Source organism: Hippichthys cyanospilos, chromosome 11, assembly GCF_059441005.1.
Source record: "Hippichthys cyanospilos isolate Australia breed blue-spotted pipefish chromosome 11, RoL_Hcya_1.0, whole genome shotgun sequence".
Taxonomy (NCBI): domain Eukaryota; kingdom Metazoa; phylum Chordata; class Actinopteri; order Syngnathiformes; family Syngnathidae; genus Hippichthys; species Hippichthys cyanospilos.
The window spans coordinates 1,553,329-1,567,202 of NC_142379.1; the positions used below are offsets into that span (position 1 = coordinate 1,553,329).

At 44.1% G+C, this 13,874-nt stretch overlaps 1 protein-coding gene across 1 annotated transcript in view; it reads left to right on the forward strand.

The window, feature by feature from the left end:
• Nucleotides 1–13,874, forward strand: part of LOC148415398 (FRAS1-related extracellular matrix protein 2-like) — a 74,278-nt gene that overhangs the window by 57,000 nt on the left and 3,404 nt on the right. The window contains exons 14-23 of the mRNA XM_088428172.1: nt 2,046–2,349; nt 3,394–3,525; nt 4,369–4,700; nt 10,289–10,481; nt 10,560–10,664; nt 11,259–11,386; nt 11,457–11,591; nt 12,449–12,575; nt 12,639–12,826; nt 13,721–13,867. Coding sequence (XP_088284298.1) covers nt 2,046–2,349; nt 3,394–3,525; nt 4,369–4,700; nt 10,289–10,481; nt 10,560–10,664; nt 11,259–11,386; nt 11,457–11,591; nt 12,449–12,575; nt 12,639–12,826; nt 13,721–13,867 — 1,791 coding nt within the window. The remainder of the gene's footprint in view (nt 1–2,045; nt 2,350–3,393; nt 3,526–4,368; nt 4,701–10,288; nt 10,482–10,559; nt 10,665–11,258; nt 11,387–11,456; nt 11,592–12,448; nt 12,576–12,638; nt 12,827–13,720; nt 13,868–13,874) is intronic.

The following is a 13,874-nucleotide window of genomic DNA, read 5'->3' on the forward strand; positions in this document are numbered from 1 at the left end:
ACAAACCAGATCACCGCAAAGGGTTTTAGTTGCGTTTTTTTGTTTGGATGGACATCAAGAATAGATGTATGGAGAAAAACGTTCAAACCTTTACGGGGTTTGTTATAAGGTTTGTCCAAGGCGGAGGTAGGCAGTCCAGACAGACGAATGCCGTTAAAAAATGAACTAAGCACTGACTGGAATCGGGTTTTCTTCGGACTCTCCATCTGTGTCACTAGTAGACACCCGTTTTACCGATTAATGACGAGAAAAAAAAAAAACTAAGCAGTGACGTCATTGTATTCGTCACTTACTGGCTAAGGTGAGCCGCACCCATCTGTTTGTCCATCGGGGACACTGATGGACACCCGAATGATGAGAATCCTTAAAAAAGAAGTTAAAAATTAAATCAGTTTTAAAATGGGCCATTCATTGAGGCCGTGTCTTATAACCCGATGCTTCCTTATACTGCGGAAAATACAATATACCTTGCGTTCCCACATTGAAAAAATACGGCCAGAACGGCCCAGCTGATTTCATTTCCCATGATTCTTACATACAGATGCAGCAAGTCGTTCTAGTTCTGATATGGCTGAAATGTGACCGTAAACAGTTTAACTTCTTTTTTACCCGGTATCATATGAATCGCTATGACAACTATGTGACTGACAAAAACACTGGCTTGCTGACTGGACTAAAAAAAAGAAAGAAAAAAGACGACACTGGGACATGACATACTTAAAAGTGGGCCCAAACAACACGGCTGGCAATATCCGCCCAAACTGTTAAACTGGGACGTCGCCCTGACTGAGACATAAAAGCTAGCCTGCTAGCTACCGTCGGCTTTATAGCGCGGTAACAATCTGAGCATCAAAAGAGCTCGTCTGTGCCATTAATCCATGCAACTGAAAGATAAGTTAATTATCCAGCCCCCCAACGGTCATGTTAATGACTCTTGAGTTTCGCCCCGTCTATTTATGAATCAATTTACCTGTGAGAGCGCTAATTGTGAGGAGAACCCAGATGCGGATTATGGAACACAGCAATAGCTATATTTGTTTGCGGGAAATTGCTGCGACTGGAGGGAAAGGCTCCCCGTTGGGAGGGTCGGGGAGATGCGGATGCCGGGTCGATGCGGGAGTGCAATGAATGAGAGAGAAATGCCGACACGGCAGAATAAGGAGTCACAATTCAAGCGTGAATTTCTAAGTGGCGAGTGGACGCTTTTCGGTGGAATCCAAAACGAGCATAAGGACTGGCAGCTGCTAATCGGTCAGACAGTGATACCTCACCGTGAAAATACACATAAAATGTTCTAATTATAAATTACACGACCCCGATGGTACGTAAACCTTCGCGTACAACCGTATACAACAATCACTAGTTTTTAAACTAGATTATTAAACTAGATCTAAATTATGAAACCTTATACAGTAACTGGACTGAGGCGCTCAGACGTCTAACTAGAGTAAAGCAAGTAGCTGACCAAACGTGATTAAAAAGCAGTTTACACTTGAAAGTCCAATTTTACAAAATCTAAGAGGATCCAAAATCTTACTTTCCTCTTTCCCTATCGCTTTCAGTCGCTCGTGTGTGATTGAAAAATACAAAATTAGCTCAAGGGCCGTCTTACAAGACACGTGATTGGCTCCTGTTGAAAGCGGGAGCCGCAGCCCACTCCTACTCAGAAGTTGTAATCTTCCTCATCAATGGTGCCCGCGTCTTGTAGCAGTGCCCCTTGAGCTAATTGACAGATTGCCTGCCTTGCTTTCAGAAAAAACGTAGTCTTTGGCGGTGATCTTTTTCAAAATAAAACGGTTGCCTGGCAATGTTGTTATTTGGGAAGGTAAGCTTTATTTTGGTGTCGGTTAAACTTTTTCCTGACCGTGCACACGAAATGAAAGGGTTCCCAAGGCCGAATAAAATGGCCCAAGCGTTATCTTTTTTAACCAAGGTACTCTAATTACTTAAGGGCTCTTTTCATTCCTACTTCACCGTGACAAAAGTTTAGATGAGGTGGCTATAGCAACGCTTTTATGAAGTTTCATTTGTCCTTCCTGCCACAGGCGTGTAACCTGAAATACCCGGACTACGACAAAACGGGCTCCATCTGCGCCAGCGAGAACATCAACAACACGCTGACGCGCTACCGCTGGCTCGTCAGCGCCCCCAAGGGCCCGGACGGCGTGACGTCCCCCATGCGGGAAGTGGACTTCGACACCTTCTTCACCTCGTCCAAGCTGATCACGCTGGACTCGGTCTACTTCCAGGCGGGCTCCAGGGTGCAGTGCGCCGCCAGGGCCGTCAACTCGGACGGCGACCGGGGCCTGGAGCTCGCCAGCCCCGTGGTCGCCGTCAGCGTTGACGAGGGTCAGTCCGACCGAAGCTTTCCTTTGCTTCCATGATTTACGGCTTTTATATATTTTATATATGTTTTACTGTTTTATAATGCCTTAGTCTTCTTCAAAGAATGTTCCATAGCACTTTCTTTGAAATTAGTAGTCATGGTTTTTTTTCATTTTTGGCATCAAAAGAACTAGTGGTGTCAATACTTGGTAGTGGTATTGGTCTCAGAAAAAGTGGTATTGAAGAGCCCAATTTTTTTTTTTTTTCAGTATAATGCACGCATTCGTAGATTTAAAAAAAAATAGCAACTCTAATTCTTTAAAATCTATCAAATATCTACATTGTTTATAGATATGTCTTTACTTTAGTTTTTGGTTAGAATTTTCCGCATTGTTGATAATAAATATACTATACAATATTAACAAACTCCATGCGTTAATGATATCATTTTAAAAAATGCAATTATTTATATTTTAATTTATATTTGCATAGTGCGTTTATTACATGTGTTATCACAGTTGACACAATCCTTACATATGATGTCAACAAAACTACGATTAACAAAAAAATCACTTCATTGAAATGTTTGGTTAGAAATTTTTGGTTAGAATCCATGCATTAATGAGGTCATAAACCATTCAAATAACACATTGGGGAATAAAAACAGCAAAATGAGCGTGTGTATGTCTTTTCAGATTCTATTTCATGTCATTATTATTTGTATGGCTCCATCCAGTATCTGTATTTAAAAGTCTCCCCAACATTTTTGAAATTCAAATCCCAGCGAACGTGTTAACATGCCAAATCTCTTTCTTTAATCTATCGTGTTTGTGGAGGATCTAATTACATTTCATATTATAAAAAAGAAAGCGGCTGAGGTGCGAATGGGTTTTCTTCCTCGTCGGGATTCGGTGGCTGTTTTTGACTTGTTTGTTATGGAAATGTCAGCGCCCGACGAGCGGCTGCCGCGGCGGCCGCTCTGCCGGCGGGAAATCATTTCTCCGCCGTGGATCTTTGTCTTCCGCGAGCTAACTAAACGTTTGATGTTTGTTTACGGGCGGGCGGCAGGCATGTGCCAGCCTCGCGTGCCGGGCACGGTGGGAGCCGAGCCTTTCTCCGCCAAGCTGCGCTACACCGGCGCCGAGGACCCCGACCATCCCAATCTCGTCAAACTCACTGTCACCATGCCTCACATTGATGGTAAGGTCATTTTTTTTTCGTATTTCAACAGTTTCCAGCTGTCCTAATCACTCTTGTTTACATATTTGGTAAAAATGCAAAACTATGAGGGATGAAACCGTTTTTTTTTTGTTTTTTTGCACCGGATGGTGCACCGTGTTGTTAGACACTATCTCGATGATGGGGTATTGAACCCATACAGAGGGCGCACTGTGTTGAAAGGCGCATGCTCACACATGTAATCGGCAACAATAAAGAACGTACGTAGTATTCTCTGATTGGTGTATAACGCCTAGCGTGCGTACCGTACGTCATTTTCCGTCTTTGGTTCACTGCTGTCAGCTTACATTCTGTTGGTCATCCATCCCTATCTCAGCAGGAAATCAAGTCAATCAAGCAAAGCGCTTACCAAAACAAACATGTTTTCCACAGTTAGTAATAGTGGTTTGCCAAAAACCCGAAGATTCGGGATTCTCATTTGCTACGATTTAAATCGATATAAAAAGTCATTATATGGATATCGAAACTAAAACGGGACTCGGTACACTTGCTGGCGGCTTCTGTAGTCTGCGCTGTGCCATGACATCACCACGCAAGCCGTTTGAGATGAAAGCAGTCTCATGGCAAGTTAAGGAATGGCGTATCACCGTCACGACTCCGGTGATTGTGCGAGCGTCAAAAGTCACGTCAGTCACGTCTTCTTCCGCTTTCCGTACGTGAGATAATTTGAGCGAACCCAGAAAAGAATACGCATACAGAACAGAGCGCAAACGGTCCGGTGGTTGTGATGTTCAATGGCCCCCATCTGAGGCGCGTCTGCACCTGCGCTTTTCGAAAGAATAAATGAAAATGTCCGCGCCGCAGGTATGCTACCGGTGGTGTCCACCCGGGCCTTGTCCAACTTTGAGCTGACGCTCAGCCCGGACGGAACCCGCGTGGGCAACCACCGCTGCTCCAACCTGCTGGACTATTGGGAAGTCAAGACCCGACACGGATTCCTGAGCGAGGCCACCAAGAACCCGCAGGTGATCGGCGAGACGGCGCCCTACCAGTACAGCGCCGCGCTGAGGGGCGCCGGCGCGCTGCGCTTCTACCGCAACCTGGACCTGGAGGCCTGCTTGTGGGAGTTTACCAGTTACTACGACATGTCCGAGCTGCTCAGCGACTGCGGCGGAACCGTCGGCACCGACGGACAGGTGAGCCGGCCCCGCCCCGTTCACCTTTGATCCCCGCTTGTCATCTCCGGAAGGGAGCAGGAATGTTAACTCTAGAGTGGCGGCTCTTCTCTTTAGAAAAAGCATGTTTGGGCTGGTTGTACTCTGAATTTTTACACCAAGTATCTTCTCTTACCATCATCATAACATGCATAAAAATTGGGCAGTGTGGTAATAATAAGGAACGCGTTGTAAAAGTACGTCTTTGGGATTTAATGAGTTAAGTTCTGCGTTTAGCCATGCAATATAGATGTGTCAAACAATGACTGTGAGGTGATTGTTTCTTGGTGTTTATGTTTTTCCTAATAGCTGGTATCTGATATCTGTCCAGTGGCAGGGTTAGGGTTAGGGTTAGACTGGTTAGACTGGTTAGGTCATCCTCCTCGCTGTTAGGGTTTGATTCCGTATCCGGAACACCAACTACACAAAGTACCATATAAAAAGAATTAGCTGTCTGTCCATGTCTGTCTGTCCAACTTAGAATTGGAACATCTTGCCGAAATGTCTTAAGGTGATGTGGATTGCCTTTTTTTCCTAACGTATTTTCCGCACTATAAGGCGCACCTTCGATGAATGGCTTGTCTTAAAACGGTTTTCTTATATAGGGCACACTGCATTATAAGGCACATAGAATAGAAGCTACAGTAGTGGTTGGAGTCGCGGTATGCATCCACTAGATGGAGCTGCGCCATAGGGAATGTCATCAAAACAAATAAGTCAGTCACACTTTATTCATTCAAAATAAACCAATTTGATTCAATATCAAACAATATATAGAGAGGGGGCGTGGTTAAAAGCTGCTGAATTGTAATTGCAATAAAATAAGGATTTCCATTTTTTCAGGCACTTTGATGGTTATTTTAGACTAATTTGTTACCACTATGAAATAAAATTGTTAGATGTTGATTTATATTGCTTATTTCTTTTGTTAATGTCAAAGAGGGTACTATCAATTTTTATAGATAATAATCTCATTTATAGTTGAGTGGGGGGGGCGTGAAAGGTTTTCTCTTTCCTGCAAAATATAATTGAGAAGCACTGCTCTAGAGGAATAAAAACAACAAGTAGAAGTCAAGCAAAATCAAATAGCCTGGCGTGAGCGCACCCTAAATTATTTACAAGTCTATTAAAGGGACACACGCTGGCTGGTGTGTCTTCATTTGACACCTGCGCAGGACTCTCGCTTCCATAATCGTGTTGAACATCTGCACCGATGACAAAGCGCCCATCGCCTCTCGCCGGCCGCGGTTATTTGTCTTTTCCGTCAGACGCGGCGTCCGCAGCAGCTGCGGGGTGCGGCGCCGCCGCTCCCCCGACACCTGGACACCCAGCCGGACGGGTTCCGTCCTTAATTTCAGGGCGTCTTTAATAGACCGTCCCGCTTCCGTCCGGCCAGTCCGGCCCGTCTCGGTACGCAGCAGGAACGGCCCATATCCAGTCGGACTTCACGCATAATTGATTGCGATCATATCGGAGGGTGACCGTAATTCCCCAAATATAATTCCCCAAAAATGAAAGTAGGAGTGTGTCCTATAAACGGCAACTGAAAAGTGAGATTTTTTTTTTTTAATTGGACAAGCTAAGTTTGAAGCTAAGTTCTGATGCACAGTTTTATATGGGCCAAATTCCTGCTTCAAATAATGACGTCAGTTGATGGTGAGCGTCAAGTGCCTGTTGCCTGTAGCTGAGCTTGTTACGGCATTATTTTCAGTAAAAGAAGCGAACGGAAAGAACCAACGTCCGAGTCCATCCTTGTTCACACAAAGGAAAATGACGAAAACCCGGAGGAAAAAGTTACGATGCCTCCAGCTGATTCAATTTAGGGTGCGCCGGTTAGAGCAGGGGTTCTCAAACATTTTGGAATACATGAATACTTTCACAAGTTAATATCAAATCAAATAAAATCAACACAAAGATATATATATTTTTTTTAATTAAAATCCAAATGATTTCATGGACCCCTTGCAGTCAGGCCACCGACCCCCAGGGGTCCGCGGACCCCACTTTGAGAACCACTAAGAATATCAGCATATGACCCTAAAATTAAGGGTGTGTCCTATACACAGCTGCGTCCTAAATTAAATTGGGGAATTACAATTTAGGCGTGAGTTGTCAGTGAATATTTAAGATTAGAACGCTGATCCTGTTCTGAGTTCTATGATTTTTTTTTTCTTTGTATTCAATGTCAGCATGCAATTCCGCTTGAATGTCAGAATGAATGAAACGGCTCTGGTATTTCATCTCAATCCACGGCCTTCTTGTAATACACAATTTCTTAACGGAATGCTGCGCGCGGCGTCCGATATTATCTTTAATCAATACGCGCGAGTCCATCCAGGACGCTGGCGCATATAATGTACATAATCCATTTTCTGCGGCGATAACGCCCGCGTTAAGAGCGTACACGGCCGCCAGCGGCTTGCTGGCTTGTTTCGAAGCCTTTATCAATACCATAAATAAGCCGTGCCACTGTGCTCCTTTAATTATTCATCTTCTTAGTGGAGCAGCGGAGGTTGGTCCACTTTCATTAGAGAAATCTCTCTGCTGGACCGCAGTGTGCCAGAAGGCACAAGCGGAACTCAAACGCAACTTTTAAGTCTTATACTGCAAGTTTGCTTGGGTGAGCACATTTCAAAACAAATAAATACATAAAACGTACGTCCCTTTTGACCAGGAAGTATTTGTACCAAAACAAAAATCAACTAGTTGGGGGGGCACTTGTGACCCCCAGAGAACAGGTTTTGCTTTTGCTGTGGGAAGTGTAATTGCACATCCAAGGCACTAGGTGCAGTGGCGGCTTTTTTTTATTTGCATATATAATGTTTGGTACCTAAATTGGTTAAGATATCGGTGCTTGTGTTATGTTTAAGATCAATTTATATTTATTACTGTTTATTTGATATTTTCTTACAGTTTCAAACAGTGCAGTCGGTTAAAAATGTTTCTAGTTTGAATAAAAATGTACTTTTTTCAGTTTCAGAATAACCTGTAACCGTAATATAAACCCTGCAGAAAATACGCATTTGTTGAAAGTTGATTTCTATTGCTTTTTTCTTTTGGTCATTTTAAAAAAGAATGCAATCATGTGGGTATACATTTTTAATGATGATCTTAAAAACAACGTAAAAACAATGTTCAGTTTGTCAAAAATATTTCTTGGTTCAATAACGCATGACATAATTTTATTAAAAAAAAAATTAATTTCAGGCTATTTGATGAACTTGATTTTTCATCAGTTTCATACTAACCCGTAACCCGTGTACACCCAGTACAAAATAAGCAATTGTTGATTTTATATTGCTCATTTCTTTTGTTAATATTAAAAATGATACAAAAAAGGTGTGCGATTTTTATAGAAATGACCTTCCCTCGGTGAGGGGGGTTGAAATGTTTCCTCTTTCCCGGGGGGGGGCTAATGATTGTGTTGCGGACAACGGCCCGAGGCGGGATCAAGTGGAAAAAGGAGCGTTGACCTCTGATTGGCAAGCGTTGCGAGGTCAGCGGCGCTAATGGAGGGAAGTGTCATGTCACCGCTTAGCGAGGCCGCAGGAATCCATTAAGGCCCAGCGGGTCATGTCAGGAGGATGAATATGAGCAAATGATGCGCGCTGCTCAGCGGGAGCCCGGAGGCTCGCCTGAGCGCGCTCGCCGCACCGGCGCGGGCGGGCGGCCGCATGTCAGAGGGGTTCCCATAACTCGTTTTTTCCGTCTGGCGTGTCGGAACGCGTCGGGCCGAATTTGCGCGTTTTGAACTTTTACACATGTTCCCAATGTGTAAGACTGGCCGCATCGCAGCTTATTAATGTTTGCGCTCGCGCCCAATAAATAACGGGGCCGCGCCACGCGGGAGCGCCTTGTTGACAAAAGATCCCAGGTCCAACAGAACAGAAAGCATTAAGCTAATGAAGTGCACATCAAAAGGAAAGAAAGAGCCTAAATAAAATCTTCACGATGGTGGCGCCGCACAGGATTTGCTCGCGCGCCGTTTTCGGGCAGGTGCGGCACGCTCATATTTGCTTGGGTATAGTCCCCTTCATTTGCATGGCGTAAAATTCCTGATGTAGTTTAATAATGCAAAAAAAGACGCCACCACAGTCACACTCACCACATCAACCCTTGTGCACACACACATCACTATACACATTGCATTTATGTGGCGTAATAATTAGTTTTTTTGAAGATTTTGTTTTCTTTATTTTCCTTGTAAGGTTACATGTATTGACAGCCACAAAAAAATTGAAAAATGGTATTCTCAGTCTTTGTATTCTGTGACGTGATGATGACACTTAAAGACATAGGCATTAACTGGTCTCTGCTGCCACCTACTGTCTTGAGGTGAAACACTAGTCAACAAAGAATTTTTTGTTTGCTGACATACTCTGAGCACCGCTCAACAGAATGTTGCAAAAATCACAGGAAAATCAAGGTCATAAATCTTATTAAAATGCATCTCAAAAACTGTAATTATAATGGTTTTATATGGTCCAAAATTTGGATTATTTTTGTACACAAAATCTCACACGTTCAGCTTCAATCACAGCGAAACGTCAGAATCGTTGCATTGAGAAATATACATGTTTTAATCATCTGCTGGAAATTTCAGCTCCCTAGTGTTTTTTTTCCCCATTGATTCTTTTATGATCTCGTTAAAAGTCTAAGGAATTTCCATAATTTCTAACATAATGCCACAGGGGTTAAGATGTGATGACTCAGTTATCAAAGAAGAGGTTTTCGCAGTGTCCAAAATGTATTTAAAAATAAGGACACGACTAAAGTGAGGCGAGTAGAAGCTGCATCTCATTTTCTAAATTGGATTTTCTTTCCAGGTTTTATCAAAATATTGAAATGCATGAATTTGAGCGGCAAAGTTACAGGAAGATTAAGGAAAAAAAGGTAATGAAGCGGCATCGGCTGGCAGCCGCGCCGTTTTTGCTGATCCTCATGGTGACTGGCCGTTCCTCCATTAAGATGCTCCAACGTGTTGCCAAGGGCTACATTTAATGAGCCAACACTTTTGCCAGCAGCTTTAAACACCCCCTCGCCACTTGGCTTTCACTTGCTGTTTATTTAACTCTGTTTATTTGGGTTTTGGTCCTGTTATTTACATACGGAAGTATTTCCCAGTCTGATTATTGCCGCGTTATTATAAGCGTCAGGTTCAGGCAATCTAGAACATTTATTAAAGAACAAACCAGAAGGAAGACAACAAACGTTTCTTGCGAGGAGAGCAAACAAAGATGCGCACGTTAGAGATCTCAGGATAAGGAAGTTAATGCCAGAGAGGCGTTCACTGACCGCTCACAATGTGGGAAATCTGAAACACTTTTAACGTGCCCCAAATTTATAACTTGCAGATATGAACGCAAGAAAATATGAATAGTTTACAAAAGATGATATATTTTTTCGACTTTGCCATAGCTTATACATTGTTGCCAAAGTGTAACATAGAAAAATACCTCAAAATTAAGTGTGCGTCTTATATTTGGGAAATGAGGGTATGTCTTGTGCTGCGACTATATCAAGCTTGTAAATTGAGAACTTTGCTTGGGTTGGGTCGTTTTTCCTGGCAGGTCCTGAACCTGGTCCAGTCCTTCGTGACCCTACGGGTGCCGCTCCACGTGTCCTACGTGTTCCACTCGCCGGCGGGCGCCGGAGGCTGGCAGCACTTCGACCTCCGGTCGGAGCTGAGGCTGACTTTCGTTTACGACACCGCCATCTTGTGGAGGGACGGCATCGGCAGCCCGCCGGAAGCCGAGCTTCAAGGTTGGGACGCCTCTTTGTCGAATTGTCTCCGGCGCCGACTTTTGAGGACGTCGAGCTGCAGCTGCGCCGTCTTTGCAGGCGCGCTCTACCCGACCAGCATGCGTATTAACGAGCAGGGACGCCTGGTGGTCAACTTCCGCACCGAAGCTCGCTTTAGAGGCCTGTTTGTCTCCGGTCATCCTGGTATGTTGCGCTCGTGTCTCTTCGGCTCTTATCCAAACTGCGGTCCTGGGGCCGTTTGTGGTCCGCCGTCAGTTTTTTGTGGCCCGCACCTTACCTGTATCCTTTTTTTTTTTCAAACATTGAAAACAAGTGAAAATTTCCTGGAGATAAACCCCAAAAAATACGTTTTAAGACTTCTCTTTTTGTTTAACTTTCAATCCCCCTTAAATTTTGTGCTGTTCCTGGGGGCACACTTTTGAAAAAAAGTTGAGGCTTTCAAATGAAAATCAAGCGTTTCAGAAAATTGGTATACTGTGGGAATAAATTCTAGTTTGGGAATAGGAATGGGAAACAAAGTCAACCAAGTCGCATAAACCGACCACATAAATAAGTCCGCGCCAATAAATATGTGCATGGACTTTAGGGGCACCATTTTACCCAGGCAGTGGTTTCACGGTCTATTAGCTACCTCTACTGGTGGATTTTCTTACTGCAGTCAGGCAATGCATAATCGTCTTTTTTTTTCAGCTCGCTAGCTTTCTAGTTGATGACGTTCTTGACCTCCATATTGAATGTTTCCAGCCTGGAAAATATGTATTTTTCATTTTTGCTCAGGCTCCGCCCTCAGCTCCATGGTCATATGTGCGGATCACCCCGGTCTGACCTTTAACCTCAGCCTGGTGCGGAGCGAGCCCACGTACAACCAGCCCGTCCAGCAGTGGACCTTCGTCTCCGACTTTGCCGTAAGCAAACATCCGCGCGTCCGCGCGCTTGTTTTGCCGCCGTCCCAGGCCGCGACCTTTTGACCTTCAGGTACGAGATTACTCGGGGACGTACGCGGTCAAGCTGCTGCCGTGCGCGTCGCCGCCCAAGCTGGAGTTCACCTTCCCGCCCGTGTGCAATCCCAGGGAGCCCGTCAGCTTCGATTTGGACATCCGATTTCAGCAGGTACGCCCTCCAAGCCAACGTCAACCCTCGCGTTATATTTCATTGTAAGGAAGGGCAATAATGTTGGGTCAATTTGACCCGATGTGTATTTAGTCACCTAACAGTGTCAGAAATAAGTTTCAATCCAAATCCAATGTCTGGTTTTAACCAGTAATTTATGTTTGTTTTTCTAAAACAGAAATAACTTCCTTGGGTCAATTTGACCCGGGGTTATTTAGTCATCAGACTCTGTCAGAAATGTGTAATCCAAATCCAACAATTTGTTTTAACCAGAGATTGATGTTGATTTTTCAAGAACAGCAACAATGACCCTGGGTCACTTTGACCCGGGGTAAATGAAGTCCCTCAACTATGTCAGAAATGTATATAATCCAAAGCCAATATTTTTGTTTTAATCACAAATTCGTGTTGATTTTTCAAGAACACCAATAATATCGCTTGGGTCACTTTGACCTCTAAAAGCACTCAAGTGTGCTAGAAAAGTCTTATCATCCAAATTCAGTATTTCCTTTTAAGCAGTGATTCATGTTGATTTTTCAAGAACACCAATAATGTCCCTGGGTCACTTTGACCTCTACGAGCACCCAAATGTGTCGAAATGTATATCCAGTAATCCCAAGCCATTACAGTACTTTATTTTAGCCCGTTCCCCGTAAGACATCGTGGGTCAATTCGAGCCAGGCTCATATGTAATCATCCAAATGTTCTATGTGTCTTCCTGCTAACTAACCAATCTTGTAATCATTTGACTCAGCTTGCGCTCTTTGCTCCAGTCTCTCTTTTCGATAACAGCTTGCTAGCACGTCGAAAAGAAAGACGTTTATTCCACTTTTGTAAGCGTCAACTTCGGCTCCCAGGTGAGCGATCCGGTGGCGGCGGAGTTCAGCCTGAACACGGAGATGACGCTGCTGTCCAAAAAGACCCTGTGGCTGTCGGACGGCTCGGCGGGCTTCGGCCAGGGCGGCGACGCGGCCTTCTCGCCGGGTAAGCCCGCCGGCGGCCCGCGGGCCGGCGCCTCCACTCCGCCCTGACCCGACGTCTGCGCAGGCGACACCATCTACGGGCGTGTCATGGTGGACCCCGTGCAGAACCTGGGCGACTCCTTCGTCTGCAACATCGAGAAAGTCTTCCTGTGCACCGGCGCCGACGGCTACGTGCCCAAATATAACCCCGACGCCTTTGAGTTCGGCTGCCTGGCCGACGCCCCCTCGCTGCTCTACAGATTCAAAATTATCGTGAGTCTGCTGGTCCTCATCGGGCGGGGATGCCCCGCCCCTTTTAAAAGCGCAGCGCTAAGATATAACGGAAAACGCCGTTGACATGCTAACGGTTAACGTCGATCGTAAGTAATTGTAGAAGCAAGTAAAAAGTAATTGATTATTTTAATACCCAAAGTAATCAATTTTACTTTACTCTAGTACCCAAATTGATCAGTTACTTTCGTACTTTAAGTAACCCTAAGCATTCATTATTTTCGGTACTTTTGTTAATAATTCAATCCCAAAGATATTTATTACAATAGTGCTTGAAAGGTAATTGATTACTCTGATACCCAAAGTAATCAATTTTACTTTACTCTAGTACCCAAATTGATCAGTTACTTTAGTACTTTAGGTAACCCCAAGCATTCATTATTTTCGGTACTTTTGTTAATAATTCAATCCCAAAGATATTTATTACAATAGTGCTTGAAGAGTAATTGATTATTTTAATACCCAAAGTAATCAATTGTACTTTAATTACTAGGTACTTTAATTACTGGGTACTAAAGTAATTCATTACTTTAGTACCCAAAGTAATGAATTACTTCAGTACATTAAGTAAGCCCGTACATGAATTATTTTAGTTGCTTTTGTTAAAAATTAAATTCCAAAGAACTAAATTACTTTAGTACTTGAAAGGTAATTGATTAATTCAGTGCCCAAAGTAATCAATTTTACTTTACTTTAGTACCCAGGGTAATGAATTACTTCAGTACATTAAGTAAGCCCATACATGAATTATTTTAGATATTTTTGTTAAAAGTTAACTTCCAAAGAAATAGATTACTTTAGTACTGTCAAGGTAATGGATGACAGTAGGGCCCAAAGTAATCGATTTCGCTTGACTTCATCCCGCCCGGTCTCAAGGACAAAGCCCAGCCCGAGACCCAGGCCGGTTCTTTCGGCAACGTGGCCTTCGGCGCCCGGCTGGCCGCCGACGACCCGGCCGCCCTCCCCCTGGTCCGCCAGCCCGGATCGGACGGCTTCAGCGTGGATTCGGCCGCCCTCTTCCAGGTACTCG